The sequence below is a fragment of the Coffea eugenioides genome, chromosome 3 (assembly GCF_003713205.1).
Source record: "Coffea eugenioides isolate CCC68of chromosome 3, Ceug_1.0, whole genome shotgun sequence".
NCBI lineage: Eukaryota > Viridiplantae > Streptophyta > Magnoliopsida > Gentianales > Rubiaceae > Coffea > Coffea eugenioides.
This window is the reverse complement of record NC_040037.1, coordinates 43,630,098-43,648,093: the sequence shown is the minus strand read 5'-3', so window position 1 is coordinate 43,648,093 and position 17,996 is coordinate 43,630,098. Positions and strand designations below refer to the sequence as shown.

Genomic DNA, 17,996 nt, shown 5'->3' with positions numbered 1-17,996 from the left:
GCCCCGTTAGTCACTACTCTAATCGAGAAATAATCCTAGGTACGCCCGTGAGATTTAATTCCCTAATTGCCTTACGTATTAGAGGAGCTCTACTCTAACCAAATAACACACTACCAGGGTTATTTCAGATTAGCCCGTGTATTCCCCTGACACAAACCCAATCATGCCAGTTGTTACATATTTTAGAGCGATTAAACAATTACGGATTTAACGCTCTAATTGACATTAGGTTGCTAAATTAATTCAACGTCTAGGTCCAAGATACTCAATTAATAAAATAACCATAAGCACTATAATCAGAGAATATACAAATACCAGTAAATAAGAGGAATAAATAAAATTAATTCGATCTCATAATTTTTAGATGAACCAAAGTCTCCATTGTTCCTTGACTAGAAAATGGAGATTTAACTACGCATCCTAGAAGAAATTCAACCTGACTTCATGGAATCTGGTTGCAATTGGTTTTCCTCTAAAACTAATGAAAGCAAGACGAATTGAGAGGCCAAACGGCCGTCCTCCCTAAGGAGTCACGGTTCTCCCCCCTTGCGGCCAAGGGAAAAATCCTCCATTTAACCTAAGTGACTAGTCTGCCGCACTTCAACTAATAGATAAGGAAACAATCCGCATTGGTCTCTTGTTTCCTAATACTACTTAACTACTTTTAGTAATCAAAATCAAATTCCCACTACATAAGGGATTCTTTCCAGAAAAGTAAGATAAATAAGTTAGACTAGTGTCCTAATAGAGATAGGAGACCAATCATTAGGTGAAGAGACGGACATCTACGGATTCAATTTGAGATTGGAAATCACGTGCCGAATCCCGAATTCCCAGACTTGCAGAATTAGATCTTGACGCGCCCACGTCGAATTGCACAAAAGTTAATTAAAATTCACGTTTTTAACTCTTTTTCACTCGGAATCCCTACAATCAACACAATTATCAAATATGAGTAGAATCTATTAATTAATATAATATTTGCTAGAATTAAAGGAAAAATAATCATAAAATTAATGACAAAAATGTAATCTAGCATTTAGTTCAGGACCTTCCTCAACAATATTATGGCCAAGGTTTTTATAACGATGTGGGCCTTGTAATGTTTGTCAGTTTGCGAGTTTTTACTTTTTAGTCACTCTCTCTCTCTTTGGCCCTTCGTCGAAAATTGAGGTTTCAAAGGTACTGCATTATTAGTTCTGAATTTGGTAAAAGCACTGTATTATTTGAATCCTTCTCGAATCCCTACAAATATGTTCTTTTAATTCCAATGCCTTTAAGTAAAGGGCTCCACTTTCCCTACTTATATGGTTTATTCCTATCTCCTTTTCTATTCTTTTATTTTAGGGAGTTCATAGCCAAAATCAATAATATATATATTTCTAGAATCATTCTATCCTTTACTTTCTTCCTTCTTCACATCCTAAGATGTTTGTCTCCTAAGACACTGATTACATGCATAGTGATCAAAGTAAAAGAAAGGACTGCTAGAAAATAGTGATCGGGGATTAAAATCCTTACATTTGCAATTAAAGATTTAAATCCAAAGGATGTATAGAAGTGCACCCTTAAGGAACCACCTTGTTCTAATTAGGTTCTCGTTGAGCGTGGGCCAAATTAGAAGTGAGATTAGATGTTGACGATCGGCAAAAATGTAGGAACTAGGGATTGAAGCTAGAGTGAGTAGGAGGAGATATTTTCAAGACTAGGATGTGGAAGTGGAATGGAAACTCACCACATTAAATTTTCATGGTCATACGAGTATGATATAAATTTAGTTTTTCAAAAGTAAAAAGTTTAATAAAAAATTAACTCCTGCAAAGGACTGCTACAATAAATTGGAGAAGTTGGAGAAGGGATGAATTCAATGGTTTAAAGAAAGAAAGTACAAGTGAGATATTTTGAATTCGATCCCTTTCACTTACATTTGAAAAAAAAAAAAAAAAAAGAAAGCTCTAGAGCAGTCGGGAAAATGGGATGAGATTTTTTTCCTTCAAGATTGGGTGGTGGACGTGGGATGGGACCGCGCCACATTGCCTGTCACATTCAGTGGTCCGAAGACTTGGTTAATAAACTAATTAATGAGTTGTCAACAGTCTTTGGTCATCCGAAACCGCGGGATATGTTCAAATTAATTCCGAGCACTTTTGAACTTTAGGGTTTCTGTAATTGTCGGTCAAATGCGTGCGTACAAAATGATAAGGCATGTATCAGTGCATTAAAATCCAGATTGTGTTTTTTGCCTCTTTTTTTTTCGCTTCATTAGTACTACAACGAGTTTCAGATTATGCCTCTTTTTTAAGTGTTTAAAAGCTCAAACTGAACCTGTTGGTTTGATCTGCTGAATAAAAAAACTGGAATAAACTGGCTTCTTCATTTTTTTTTGGTTTGTTATGCACCTTTTTTTTTTTTTTTTTTTCATTTTCTACTTTTTAACGCTTTCTTGTACCAAGTGGAAGAAGGGTCAATGTCATTCTTAGGACGAGACCCGTTTATCCTACAAACTTTGAAATTAACGGGTAAAATGCAGAAAACCTCTTTACGTACACGTAATGTTCCAGCATTTGTGGATCAGGGAAGACGCAAGAGACTCTTTGGTTCGTTTCCTAAGAAAGTCTTCGGACCATTAATATTCCTTCAGGGATGAAAGGAATGCTACAGGTCCTGTCGAACATTGAAAAATCTTCCCCCAGTCAAGGCCCCGCTCTCGGTCATGTTAATCCACCATCCCCTTGTACAAAACAAACCGCACATTCCAACATCTTGAGGATGAGGGAAGACCAGAAGACTCTTGTTTCGTTTGCTAAGGAAGTCTTGGCACTAGAGACTTCTTTAGACATGACTGAAATTTTACAGGTGTCCTCCCACGTCTAATGTCCAGTCTTGAATAAGTCTCCCCCCCAATCAAGAGCAAGGCCCCGCTTTGAGTCCTGTTAATTCAATGGTTCTGCCTGGCTGTTAATTTTTATTCAACTTATTTTATGTATAACTAAATAAAAAACAAATAAAACTTATGTCACACTATTGAAAAAGAATTCAATCCAAATACTCAGCTATAACATTGAATGGTAAGAAAACGATAATTAAAGCTTAATCTATAATTCAAAGTGTACCAATCTTTATACAAAAAGTATATAGAGAAAGAAGGAATCAAGAATTAAGTGAGGTTTCAAGAGAAAAGAAGGAATCAAGAATTGAGTGAGGTTTCAAGAGAATATATATATATGTAGTGGTAATAGGAGGACTCTTTCAGTATTTTCTAATATTAGGTTTAGAGTACGAATTTTAGATATGACAGTTGGAAATAGAAAAAGTATATGGATGGGTGGGAAGTGCTAAATTTAGTTATTTCTTTTCTCTCCTCTGAGAGCATTATTTGCATTTCTAAGTTTTACCTAATTTTGTATCCAATTATTTCCTAATTTATTTTTATTTTACTTTCTCTCTCCTTTTACCACTTTTTAAAGTAAATTTGAATTAGCTTTTATTGTGGTTTCTCTCTTCTAACAATTTTTGTCTTTTTAACAACTTTGAATTATTCTTTTTATCCATATGTATTAACTTACCGAAAACTAAATTTTCCCTCCTTGATACAAATATATAATTTAAGTTTATTATCAATATAAAGTGTATTAATTATTTCAAAGACTATTTATCAATCTTTTGGAATGCCTTGCTATATTAGATAAATATTATCACATCAAAACAAATGTATGTATAGAGGTTTCAAAATTGGTATGGTAGTTGAATAATTAGAACACATTGGGTGTAGTTGATACCAACCGTTATTTTAAATATTATCTTGCTTGCATCAAAAATAAAATTTTTAATCACCTTTTTATCTCACATGAGTCACATCACAAAATTATTATTCCAAATAATATTTCAAATAATCTCCTATCCAAACCCACCCATTAATTTAAAAAATTATTTGTGATATCTTTTTCTTAAAATATTCATGCTTACACAAGTTCACAAATACGAGGGCTAAAATACCAGTTTAAAATGTAAAGCAAATGTTATAGTTGGGACTATGCGAGCATAGTGAGTAAAAACTTGTATTTACTCATTCAATACACGACCACAAGTATAATTCAAAATTCCCCCTACTAAGTACATTTTCCAAATAATTTAAACTGACTTGTACTTTTCAAGAAAAAAATATTAAAAAAAACTGATAAAATTTTCCTCTATTCTACCTCATGAATGATACTTTAATTTACAACGAAATTTTAAGATTTTTATAAGCCCTTTAGGTTATCTAGCTGTTTTTCCCCTCCCTTGAAAGTTAGATAGTATAGGTGTTGCTATTTGTAAAAAAGAAATACTCCCTCAGATTTGAGTTTTATACCATTCTAATCTCTTACATTTGAATATTTTTATCATTTTAGTCTCTCACTTTTAAAATGAGGAATTATGTCCCTCACATATTCACAATACGCCACTTTCATCCCATAACTCATTTTCAACAAAATTTCACCTATAACACAAAGAAATATGCCTAAATATTGTGACAGCATGTGCAAAATCAGGAAATACTTGTAAAATTAGCTGGCAGTATCATGTGAAGCTGAATTGTTATAGAAAACTCACTGAATTTGCTTTCCACCAACTTAAACATAAATTTTAGAATGTTAACAAAGTCTACAATAAAATTTATAAAACTATTGAAATTCACAAATGTAGAAAACTCAAATATGAGGCAAATTTATGCGCTTTTCCCACACACACACAATCTTTATTTGTAAATTTTTGCACATTATTACTGAGACATACGTGCCAATATGGTTATGTTTTTGCAATTCGATGTGGTTGATGCATTTGTTGTATGGGACAATGTACAATTATACTAAGCTATTGTATCCAAATATATTACATATTTTACTTGTATACACTATCTTTTACTACAAAATAAAAAGTGAGAGGCTAAATGCATAGCCCCCTATCTTAAATCAACACATCGTAAAAGTTTTACTACTAATGAAATGTGGGATAATTTTAGAAACCTCCCCTGAAGTTTCTCATAATATCACTCTATTCCCCTGAAGTTTACTTTCCCATCAATTTGACAAGACTAAATACTCCAATCAAAGGTCACAAATTGCATTATCCTTGCTCTTAATAACCGTTGAACCAAAAAAACAAAAATAAATAAAAAAATTTAAACCAAAATATGTAGATTAATAAACCAAATTGATATCTAATAATGGTCCATATTTCACTATAACGAGATTATGGTAGGATAGTAAAGAACGTAAGTAAATTAAATCTAGTCAAAGTCAACCACTTATAAGGATTTTGGTAAGTAATTAACACATTAAAAAATTTTATGGACAATTATAAGGAAGTCAAGAAATTTTTTTAAGAAATATATTTTCATACATGATGTTGTTTAAGTTGTGATGAAAACTAAAAGAATCTCTTCATAAGTGTGAAATTTTCAAGATGTAAATTTTGTTTTTGTTCCAATATAACAAAAATAAATACGTCAAGTCAAAAAATTTATACCTTATAAAAATTTAACCTTATTTTATTTTTATTGTTGTTGCAAATTTCATAAGTAAGATAACATAAGAGTAGTATTGGAATAAAAGTTTTATCTTTTTTTGCAATTTAAGGGAGATAAGTGAAAATTTTAAAACCTCAAGAGAACCAAGTGATATTGTGAAAACCTCAAGGGAGGTTTCTAAAATTATCCCACGATATAAATTATTTTTACTATTGGTGCAAGTTATCAATGCATCAGAAGTGTGGATACGGAGTATGAATGTAGCCTGTTCCAAAATTATATACATTACATGTACAACAACCTAATTCATGAAACGCATTTGGATGTCCTGAGTTTAGATTGAGGTTTATTTAGGTTAACTAATTAGTACGCTAATATGACTTTAAATTTGGCACCAAGCATCATAACACTTCAGCAAATATAGCGAACTTTACCAGTCCAAAAACATCTCAATCTCAATGAGCTGTCTAGTGTCTAGGACTTTTTGGTAATCCGTATTACGTACTGTGCTGGAAAATGGGATCGTTCTTTTGCTGGGTAAACGTCCAAATGCCAAGCCTGTCAGGTAACTAGGTGGGTGCAATCTAACAATCCGGCTAAGGTCAAGGCCCCACAAATTAGACTATTGGGGTTCAATTCCTTCATTACCTTCCTGCTCCTTAAATTCTTTCATTCCTTGCTAAATCTCTTTTTTAAGCAATAATCCTAGTTGTGCTTTTCATTGTACTTAGGGATGTAATTGAATCGAGTTACTTGCAAGTAGTTCGATCAAAAGTTTGACTCGCACTTGGTCAAAACTAAGGCCCCGTTTGGTAGTAAGTCTTTTGGGTGTTTGTCTAAAACTTTACTGTAGTTTACTGTAGAAATTTTTAAAAATTTTTTTGAAGTGTGTAAATTTTTGAATATTTTGAAATGTATAGTTTAAAAATTTTGAGAGATTTTTTTAGATTATTATAGCTAAAGTTTTTAAAAAACTTGTAGCAGACAAACTTGGTAAAAAACTTCCCTGTCAAACAAGGCCTAAGTTTGAGTCGAGCATGAGTAGCTCAATAATATATTATTCAATCCGAGTTTGAGTATTGATTTTTCAAGTTCAGTGGCTCGTCGAGTCTTACCGAGTACAAAGTAATTAATTAAAAATTATATATTTATTTATTACAATTTTATTCTTTTAGACTTGGGAGTTGTATAAATTACCTGAATTATTTTTTTAGTCAAGTCAAGTACTCGAGTTTGATCATACTCGCAAGAAAATTAAGCATAATCGAGTCGATGTCGAGTTTTCAAATCATTTTTTGAATTCGAGTTTGAACTCCATTTCTGCTACTCATTCGAGCTTGAGCATTACCTCTCTACTGTTAAGTCGAACTCAAGTATAGTGATACTAGCGCTCGACTTGACTCGATTACATTCCTAATTGTATTGCAACAAATGTTAGATAATTAATATACAGTGCCTCTTTTTATACTTGTTCCCGGCAAATTAAAACGGATAACTTTTAATATTTTGTCAGGATAAACGGTCTTTTTGTAATTACAGTATGAAGTCTATTCCTCTTTTCTTAGCTCCTTAGACAAATATGAGCACCCAGGAAATTGTTATGAAGCTAATTTTGAAGTTTGGTGGAAGAATCAAATGAAATTAACAATTTTCTACCAAGTAAAGAAGCATGAGTAAAGGAGGAAAAATTTAGTCCTGTGTTAGAATATTGTGAAGATCCATTGAGTTCTTCAACATGTGACAAAAATGTGAGTCTTTTTGGTTTAAAGACAATCTTTGGGCATCTGATGGGTGAAATTCTCGTGTTCTTGGCAATTTTTGTTCTCCTTCTTAGGTGGGATGCGACGGATAATTTCCCTAGCCTTTTACCGGATTATTCACCAAATGTATTAGTGCAACAATTTCATTTTGTTCTGAGAGAAGATGTTAATGAATAGATGCCATGATTGAATCCTTTTACAAGACCTAAAGAAAACAGAAAAAATAATACAAAAGAGGAGAAAACAACAAAAAACTTAAAACATTAAAACAGTGCATATTGAAATACCCTAGTTCATAAAACCACACTAATATAGAGTAAAAGGGGTTCAGAAAATTCACTCAACAAGATAATCACAGCGGTAGAAGCACTTTTCTTTTAATTTTTCTTCTTTTCTAAATTTACAAAATCAAAAAGATAAGCATCTTAATTACCGACCACCTGAGAGAATAGAGTCTGCTACAGAATGTAAGAAATATTGATCTGTAAAAGTAGCAAATGACGATGGGATATCTTCAAAGCCAGCAGGTTGGGCGGAGCCAAGACCGAAAGCGGAAATGCCCATGGCCAGTGGAGATAAATCTGGCAGAGCAACTGATCCATACAGGTACAACAAAACTTGCCTCATACTTGGCCTAATCTTTGGTTGCGAATGAGAGCACAATAAGCCTAATTTCAACACCATTTCTGCTTCCTCTTTCACATACTCAGTGCCCAACTTTTGATCAGCAGCCTGGAGAATATTTCCTGCTTTCCAGCACGAAAATACCCAATCTACCAAAATGATATTCTCTTCTGGCTCTGCTCGGGGTTCTATTGGCCTCCTTCCACAGGCAACCTCTAGCAAAAAGGCCCCAAAAGCATATACATCAGTGCTCGTTGTGGCCTTCCCTGTCCTGCTATACTCAGGGGCAAGGTAGCCAAGAGATCCCGCTACATGGGTGGTTTGAGGTAGAGTTCCATGATCGTATAGCCTTGCCAGGCCGAAATCTCCTAATCTTCCATTCAGTTCATCATCTAACAATACATTACTGGCTTTTACATCTCGGTGGATCACAACTTGCTCCCATTCTTCGTGTAGATAGAGTAATCCTGAAGCCACACCTCTGATGACTCGAAATCTTTCGCTCCAGTTGAGGGTACGCTTTGGTTGGTTGAACAGAAAACTGTCTAGACTACCCTTGGACATGAATTCATATACCAAAAGTAACTCTCCTTTACGCCGACAATAACCCAGGAGCGGCACTAAATTTCTATGGCTTAAGCGGCCAATACTGACGATTTCTGCAACAAATTCTTTCATTCCCTGGCTTGCGTGATGAGAGACCTTCTTGACAGCAACCTCAACCTTGTTTGTTGTCAAAATGCCTCTGTAGACCCTGCCAAATCCGCCTTCTCCCAATAGCTGTTTTTCTGTAAACCCCTTGGTGGCAACGTATAAATCTTTATATTTGAACCTGTGAGGTCCATAAGCAAGCTCCCATTCTTCCAGCACTTCTGCATACTTCCACTTCCTCCTCAAATAATAAGCTACTCCAGATGTTAGAGTTAATGACAAAAGTATGCAAATCAGGGGCAATCCGACGGTGAAAAATTTAGACACTTTCTTAGGTCCAAACCGAGGTAGCTTGGGGAGCCGAGACAGATCAAGAGCTTGTGCAACACCATTGACCCTGAAGCTCCATCCAAGTACAAACTGAGATGTTCCCATGTCGAGTGGACTAGAGGCTGCAGAAAAGCCAACATACATGGTTTGCTTTAAAATTGGCGAAAGATCATATGTCAAAGACAAAAGAGGAGTATGTGGTTTGGCAGCCGCTATTGGAGCTAATGTAACATTGATTCTCCTGTCCGCCCCGTCGTATTCCACCCAAAGTTGCATCCGCTGACCGCTGCTAAGAGTTAAGTTGTCAAATGAATTATTGTTATTAGCTTGGTAACTTGCTGGGCTGGATACGATGGATTTCACCGAGTTGACATCAATACCAACATGGTTGGCATTAATATCTTCAACTTCTTGGTGTTGGAAAGTGTCAAGCTCCACAGCAAAAACATGATTTGTTTGATTCCCGTCGGTGTTTCCATCGACGAGGCCTAGGAACTGTGAGAAACCCACTTCTGTAAGGTTTCTTGTTGGTGCAATCACGAAAGCTATTCCAGGACCATTCACGCGTGAGACTTCGGGTACTATAGCAAACACAAACTGGGTGGAAAAGGAGAAAGCTGAACTGTTATGTGTGCTCTTGAAGTTGATGGGATTAGGATAGAAGGCATGCCCGGTTTTAGGATAGAAGGCATGCCCGGTTCGAAATTTGGTGGTGTTGGTTATTCGTAGGAGGCCATTGTTGGTGACTGTGGCTAATCCATCCAGGCTTAAATTTGATGATTGAAATCCTTGAAAGATGAACCCAACATCATCAGAAGCTGCTGCACCAACTACGATGTGAACTAGAAAATAGGCTAAGATTGCTGTTACTAGTTCAATGACATGACTAAATATTTGAATGCCAATTGCTAAATTCTTCTTAATTTATCGCTCTTTCTAATTTCTCACACACACTTCGACTGCTTTTTAACTAAGCCAAATGACAAGCATTTATAATATGGTGGCGACTGCTTGGCCACTATGGTAGTGGTCTTTTTAATTGTACGGAGCAGGCTCTTCTCCATTGTATTCCTCCTCCATTTTCCCTCATTATACCTTTGGATGATTGCCACATGGATTTTTTGTTATCTATGACTCATAATGCTTTCATTGACTTGGGTTTAACTAAAGTTAATTTGATTAACATTTCCATATTTAACTAACTACTATTAGCACATCAAAAAGTAAACTTCTGTTTCCAATTTGGAATATGTAATTAAGAGGCAGTCAAATTTTTTCCTGCGAATCAAACCGTATACTATGTCAAAAACAAATCAAACAATTTTATGAAATTTTCAAGATAAAAAGCTTTTGGCATTATTTTACATACTTTTTTTGGTACGTATCGTTTTACATGCTTCATTAGGACATTTGTAATATTTGATAATTGTCTTAACAAATTTGAATTTTTTCTACAAAAATGGAAATAAAGAATATTTACTTTTGTTCTCTTCTTTCTTGTCATAATTTTGGGCGAATATACCACAATTTAACACTATATTTTATAGTTGTGCTCTTCTTTCTTTTTTATTTCAATTATTGATCTCGCCTGGATTTATTCAATTACAAAGCGTGGCAAACAATTAAAAGATATAAAACATGATTCACTTGGTCAAAGAGTATGACTAAAAATCAATTTATTAATATTTTTATCATTTGTGTAAGAGAATCGAAGAAAAGAAGAATCAATTAATGTAGCTAGGTAGAAATGTTTCTCAAGCTGGAAAGTCAAGAAGCTTTCAATACCAATGGTTGTAAGTGATTTAATTATTTAAAGAAACTCTTTTGTATTTAACTAGGGTTAGAAAGTTAGTCGAGAAGAACCAATAATAAGCATTCCATGTGTCAATCATTTAATAATTTATTGAGGAAAAATGGGGAGAGCTCATAATAAAGAAGTCTTAATACTGTGGTTCAATATGCTCTCTTCGTTCCATTAAAACTATCATATTTTAGTCTATTCTAAAATTTTTGCTACCTAGCTTAAGTGACAAATATTATTTTATCTACTTTCCGCCTTAACAATCTTGAAAAGGTTGAAATGCTTAAAGTCAACCTTGTTTGAATTGTTATTTTTAAAAATTTTTGTAAAAAGATATAATATGGATCATTATCATCGCAAAAAGTAGCCGGAATCAATGGGCTTCGATGCTTACCCAAGCGATTCATCTATTGTTATGCTGCGGCGACGTCCAACTCCATCTTGGATTTCAATTCGTTGAAATCATCACTTTTACCTTCGACGACCCATTTCGCAGGTCAGTCCAAATTTTGAACTAAGCTCATGTATATCGGTTGAATATTTCTTGATTATGTATTTGTTGGGAGGAATTTGAGGTTTTGGGAGATTATATGTGCTGAGTGGATTGATTGTGAGTCTTACTTATCTGGGTTTGCTAGGTTTTAGGTCTTATGGTTACAGTCGACGGAGAGAGTATTTACACAAAAAGACTTCTGTTTTTTTTGGTCCGTGAAAAATTCTACTGATGTTACATGGCGCTAAGTTTTCAATCCAAAAGTTGTTGTTGTACTGCTTACTGTAAAATACAACCGAATTTTTTTAATTCTTCATAAACTTTAGTTTAATCCCGAAGTTAGTAATTTTTTATCAGAAAGACAAGTGAGAGAATGAAATGCGGAACTGAATTAATTCATTTGAATGTTTCGTTGGTACAAGTGCACCTTTATTTTCTTGATCTAACACTGCCTCGGACAGGACAGAGGAGGACCATGTTTATTCAAACACAAGCAACCCCTAATCCATTGTCACTGATGTTCTTTCCTGGGAAGCCTGTCATGGAAGGTGGCAGTGCTGATTTTCCTAATGCTCGTGCAGCCATGAATTCTCCTCTCGCAAAGGCTTTATTTGGAATTGATGGTGAGCTTTTCATACATACCTTTTATGATGTATCGCATGAATGCCATGTACAAGTGCATTGGAATGCTTCTGCTGCTATGCTTGATATCTGTAGTTCATGGTTCTTGTCTAAACTTGACTAATGGTAGTTTTAGCCATAATTAGGTCAGGAACAATCGATCTTTCATTAAGATTAGATCTGCGATACTGTTTGATGGCATAACTTTGTCAAGGGTCCTTATCTGTTCATAGAAATTCAACCCTTTGAAATCTTTTAAAGTTCACTTCACCTAGGAGATAAATATGTCATGCACTTTGATGTTCTTCCTTCTGTTGTTTTGTGTTCTTCACCTTTAACCTGGCTGCACTTGGTACATCATAGTTGAATGTAGTTGATATTCTGCTAGTATTTGCTTGATTTAACACTATCCGGGTAATGGTTTCTATTCATCTACCAGACTCATGGACTGTGATGTGATAATGTTATGTTCTGCACATGTGGTTTTGTCCTCTAGCAGATTGCTTGTCATCTCTGCACTTGTCTTCTACATAGATGAAAGACTATTGACATCTGCCTGAGTCTCAACCTGTGGTTGTATAGCTATTATAACATAAGACAAATTTTACAATTTAGTAAAGCAAATTTTGTCTTTGTTTGGACACTAGCCTTTGACTAGTAATTTTTGCACTACGAAATGCAATCTGATTTGATCAAGTCAACAGAATAAGCAAGCTGATGGAGACTAAAGAACTGAATGTAACAGTAGCAAAATAATAAACAATAAACTTTGTATTAATGATCTTTTCATGGAAGCCAGTCTTTTTCAGATCCTCAGGCCCAAGATGGAAGCCTGGAATTTCTAAATGGGCTGTATGTTCTATTCCTGGCCTGTGGTGATTCCTTACATTTGATAGCCTTGAGTAGCCCTTGGATTTTGTCTGAATAATGGATGCTTTATTTCTAAGTAATCTGCAGAGCAAGTTGCTATTAGCTAAAGGTTGGGGTGGAAAAAACCAGATTATGCTTTATGCCTTATATGTCTTATGACTTCAGTTTATGTATATGTCTCAATACAATTGGTTCATGTGATATGTCTTAAAGGCAAAAGTTTTGGTGCAAGAATAACAAAAACAAACTCTTTTTTTAACCACCCCAAGATTCAGTTTTCTGTATATGTTCTGTGCTTTCTGTAGCTAGTTGCAATCAATACTTGTCTTCTGTTCTTTTGAACTTGCTATATTTTATAGGCCCAATCACTGTTTGATTTTCTGTTCACTTTGGTTGGGATTTCTGTCCCAATTTATCTGTAGGCTGTTGGCCAGCCACCAGCATAATTATGTCTGTTGCTGATACAGGGATTACACGAGTCTTCTTCGGTTCTGACTTTGTAACTGTGACAAAGTCGGAGGATGCTTCTTGGGAATTTTTAAAGCCTGAAATATTTGCAGCAATCATGGACTTTTCTACGTCTGGGAAGCCACTAATCATGGATTCAAATAGTTTGGATTCCACGGACACAGCTATCCATGAAGATGATTCAGAAACTGTAGCGATGATCAAAGAACTTTTGGAGACCCGTATTCGACCAGCAGTACAAGACGATGGTGGTGATATTGAGTACAGAGGATTTGTTCCAGAAACTGGAATAGTCAGACTAAAAATGCAAGGTGCATGCAGTGGTTGCCCTAGCTCATCTGTCACTCTGAAGTCTGGCATCGAAAACATGCTGATGCACTATGTTCCAGAAGTCAAAGGTGTGGAACAGGAACTTGATACTGAAGATGAAGATCCTGCACTGACTGGAGCAGCTTATGAGTAGTTGAAGTGCTAGAAATTAGGTAACAAGTGCAGAAGATTTCTTGTATCTAGCAGTTGTATGTGCCAATTTTTGCCTAGATAGTGTGAGGATTAAAGTCATTTTCTTGATTTCCCATCAACATGACTTTTATATCTTCTTCTTGGAAATATCACCATTGCTTTATCTTGCTTGTCTGATCTTGACACCGTATTTAGAAGTCCAGACTTTATTAACCGCCTAAACTTGTCTGATCTTGATAGTAGCCACTCATGGTCGTCAATCCCTTCCCTGCAGCTAGGACGTAATTCTGCTTAGTGACATTTTTTATTTGTTTAAATTCAATGTGGTACCGTAGTACTGTGTCCAAGGTTCTCCCAGTAATGAAAACATGGGAACCAAGACAACTTACTGGGTACCTTTTATATTGCATTTCTGATATGTTGGTTATTTCGAGAAGGATAGGAATAGGGTTTGCGAACAAGCAATAGCAAAACGTGTGTCAGGTTGATTATGGTCTTCTTCTCGTGCAGGTTTTGTTAGGGTAAACATAGAGTGGGCAGGCAGCAAAAGCAAAACTGGATTAGGTAACGCACCAGAGATGGATCAAAGGTCCAGACAATAGCTTTGGAAACCTAGTAGTGGATTCGGCTTCAATTGTGTCCTTGAAGTTTTAGCAAATTCTTCCATTTTTCTTGTTCCTCTAGGAGTTTGTATTCTAATCTGAAGTAGGGCAAACAGATGAAGACGTCCTAGGTTGTGCATTCATTCTTCCATATACAAAGGCAAGTCCAGTAAATCAATAATACTTCTTTGGTCAATGATTCATTTCATCCATTAAATTTCACGAACTACGTTTATGCTGTTTTCAAAGACCTCTGCTCAAAATCCTAAACCCAAAAAAAGTCGTGTCAATTTATTAATCATGCCTTGGGTTCTTGGCAACAATACGTGTAACCTCAAAACCCAACGCATACACCGTTCTTTTTGGTATCTACTTCAGCAGGTTGCATGCGTTTTACATGCTTCAGCCAAAAAGATAACTGAATAAACAAGTGAATGGATGGAAAGTAACATTAGGCTGTTCTCGTGATCTATAATTGTATGAAAATGTCTATGACCATTTCTGATAACGTATATGGTAATTAATTGGTTAATGTGAAAAATTTTGTGCACCATTTTAAGCAAATGGAGTTTAAAAATCGAAATTTGAATTTTTGGATGCAACTGCATAAACCAAGACAAAGGAGAAAAATGTCTTGTATCGTTAACTCTTCACAATGTGCAACTTAACAAGCTTTTAGTGCTAAATAGTGGGATTTGCCTCACTTTCAACCAAACCCATGCTTCATTGGTAAATGCAAAGAACGTACCCGCGTCAGTTTTCAATGTAACTTCAATTGCTGCAACGATTTATCACCTCCCCTTGCCTTATTAAAAGCTAGCAAAAGAATGAAAAAGTGAAAATAATATATAAAGCAAAGAAGAGAGAGCGTCTTTTCTGATGTTCTTGAGTGTGGGGTGATCAGTCCAGAGAAGAGTTCAGGAGAGTGCTTACAAGAGGAAAAAAATGGTGGGGTGGTGGAGAAACAAGAGAGAAGCTAGACTATCGGTCCAACTGCTGCTGCCACTGTGTGTTCGCTGGATAGCTGAAGAAATGACTGATTCAGTTCTTGCAGATGCCACCACTAATGCTCTTTGTCCTGGCCATTTTTTAGAAAGGCATTGAAGATGGTTCAAGAGCAATATAACTCATTGAGACATCCTGCACGTCCTGTTATTAGCATGTAATGCTACAAGCTTTATTCCTTCGTCTTTGATGATTTAAGCGTCCGATTCATATTGTCATTTCGCTATATTTTTATAGTGCTTTAATGTAGCTTTTCCTACCCTTTATGGTTTGTGAATGGATACATCAGCATATTATCTTTTTCACTTTTCTGAATAACTCTGTTTGCTCCTCAGCCCATTGCTGAAGTGCATGTCTCTTGTTTCTGTTTCCATTCTTCCCCTGTTAACGAATGGTCGACTTGAAGACCTGGAAAAGGTTAAATGTATTAGATATGGTAGGTCTAAAGTGGGATGGCTGGCTTCATATCTCATGACAGGGTAAATTGCAAGGATCTATTGCCGGTGTGACTCTAGTCACCAGTAGACGGCTCCATTGACCTCACCTGTGAGGTAGCGCGCAATTTCGCAATTTTGTCCAGACATTATAGGATTCTTCCTCAATTTTTGCTTTGCTGCCTTTTTCATGTCCAGTAAAGTACGCCATTGTCGTGTCCAATTCCTTCTCATGCATGGTATATGCTGAGATACTTCATTGTCTATTCCGCATGGAACAAATAGAGAAACTTCGTTGATAGTGTCATAATTTAACTTTTATTATTTGGTCTCTTTGGACGGACAGGAATAATTACACAAGAAACAATAAGAGTGCGTTTGATAAAACTGAAGGTTGGAATCTGAAATCTAAAGTCTGAGGTTTGAATTCATTAAGTTATTGAATTGTTAAATGTTAAATCAAATATATTTGAGTGTATATCACATTCAGTGATAAGTGAATAGTTTATCACTTATTTTTTAAAATCAATTTTACCTAGAAAATTCAGTGCTACTTAATTAATTCAGATGTTCAATTTTGATTATTAATCACATTTGAACATATTAGCATCTGAATCTATTAAGTTTAAGTGTTGAATTGGATTATCAAACATGACTTAAGTGTGTTTGGATACTCATTATTTAGAAAAATTATTTATTTTGACACTGTTATACTTTTTTATAATGTGATATATATATATATATGAGAGAAAAAGATTAAAAATATATTTATTATATAATTCAAATAATTATTTCATATAATGATATATCCAAACACACATAATATTTTTCCTAGCCAAACAAAAAGAGTTTCGTTGGTTGCATTTTCATCCTTTTATTCATGTAGTCAAGTCCTTTAAAAAAAAGGACTTCCAAATACCAAATGCATGATTGTAATTGAGATTTTTTTTTAGACCAACAACTCAGGAAACTTACAGTAATGTAATGAAGAATATCTGTCTAATGTTCATAATGACATGTTTTAATTGTACATGCTAAAAAGAAAATTATTTTAGAAGTTTATGGAAAAATTTAACCTTGACTACCATTCCATGTCCATAAAAATTAAATGGCAAACGCGAACATGTTCTTCACCTGTAGACGAAAAGTGGCAAATTAACATGATGCTCCAATAGGCTTATTCTGAGTTGACAGCAACAAGCCATCATCCGCAGTTGGCCGGCGGAGCGTATTAATGTTCTTGTTTGTGTGTGTGTGCGTGTGTGTGCGTGAGAGTCATAAGAGCAAGACGAGAGTGTTGAGGAGAGGTGAAAGAAATGGTTGGAATGTGGTGGTGGAAAAACAAGAGAGAGGTGCGACTACTGGTGCACCTACTGCTGCCACTGAGTGTTCACTTTGTAGCCGAAGAGATGACTAAATCAGTTCTTGTGGACGTCACCACTAATGTTCTTTGTCCAGGCCAGTCCACATGCCCGGAGGCCATCGACCTCAATGGTCTTCAACAAACCGTAAGAGATTCTCAAGCTGCATGGATAATCTCCCAACCCCTTCTCTGCCAATGCATGTTTTTACTGGTTATGTAAGGTGGGATTTGCGTGTTTTTTAATTCAAGAAGATGGATAAAGTAAATTCTCGTTTTTTGGTGGGCTGCATTATGCTTTCAATCTGACCAATTGGCACTTTAATCAACTCCATTTACTGCTTTAATGACCTGACATTCTTGATATTTTTGAACTTCATTCATACCAAACTCTTTAGATGGACTCCACCAATGAGAGGCTACGGACTAATTAATCGTGATCAGTTGTTGCTAAGATGGGTCTTTTTGGCGTTAATTCTGCAGTATTCTTGTCTGTTGGAAGTTAAGGCCTGCAAAAGAGTAACAACCCACGAGCTTTTGCAGCTAGTTGGGCGGTTTATGGAAGTTCTGATTTTGACAACAGTCCAGAGGCATTGCATGATGTTGTCCTTTCCATCCTCTAATAACTTCGCAAAGCTAAAAATGTGTTACTGGGCACATTTTTCTTAGTAATAATAAAATTTTTCTATGAAATTCTGGTTCTTACGTGTTTCAATCATGCCAAAATTGGTCAAAGCTTCCTTATGTAATTTTGCTTTAATTAAATTAAAAATTTATTTTTATTGAAGTTCATACTTACAGAAATTCATAATGAGGCGAAATAAATGATCCTTTAAATGGAGGGTTTTTTTTTCCGGTAATTTTAAATGAAGGGTATGTTAATGTCACGGGAAATTTTGGTGGAATCTGAAGGTACGATTAAAATCATGTAGGATTTTTGCAATTTCTAGCATAACTTTTCCCATAGGAAAATTCATCCTCTTTCACAGTTTCTTTGAGTGAAGTT

The 17,996-nt window shown here is 35.3% G+C and overlaps 2 protein-coding genes across 2 annotated transcripts; one reads left to right on the top strand and one right to left on the bottom strand.

The window, feature by feature from the left end:
• Positions 1-7,698: 7,698 nt before the first annotated feature.
• On the bottom strand, positions 7,699-9,938 carry LOC113766699 (L-type lectin-domain containing receptor kinase IV.1-like). Its single transcript, XM_027310864.1, has 2 exons — positions 9,827-9,938; positions 7,699-9,716 (listed from the first exon to the last, which is right to left on the bottom strand). The coding sequence occupies exons 1-2, from the start codon at positions 9,936-9,938 to the stop codon at positions 7,699-7,701; spliced, it is 2,130 nt and encodes a 709-aa protein (XP_027166665.1).
• A 1,076-nt stretch (positions 9,939-11,014) lies between these two features.
• LOC113766698 (nifU-like protein 4, mitochondrial) lies at positions 11,015-13,766 on the top strand (the record flags this gene model as incomplete). Its single annotated transcript, XM_027310863.1, has 3 exons — positions 11,015-11,171; positions 11,630-11,791; positions 13,127-13,766. Coding segments are annotated over 3 exons (783 nt in total), but the record flags the coding sequence as incomplete, so codon positions are not given.
• Positions 13,767-17,996: the final 4,230 nt, after the last annotated feature.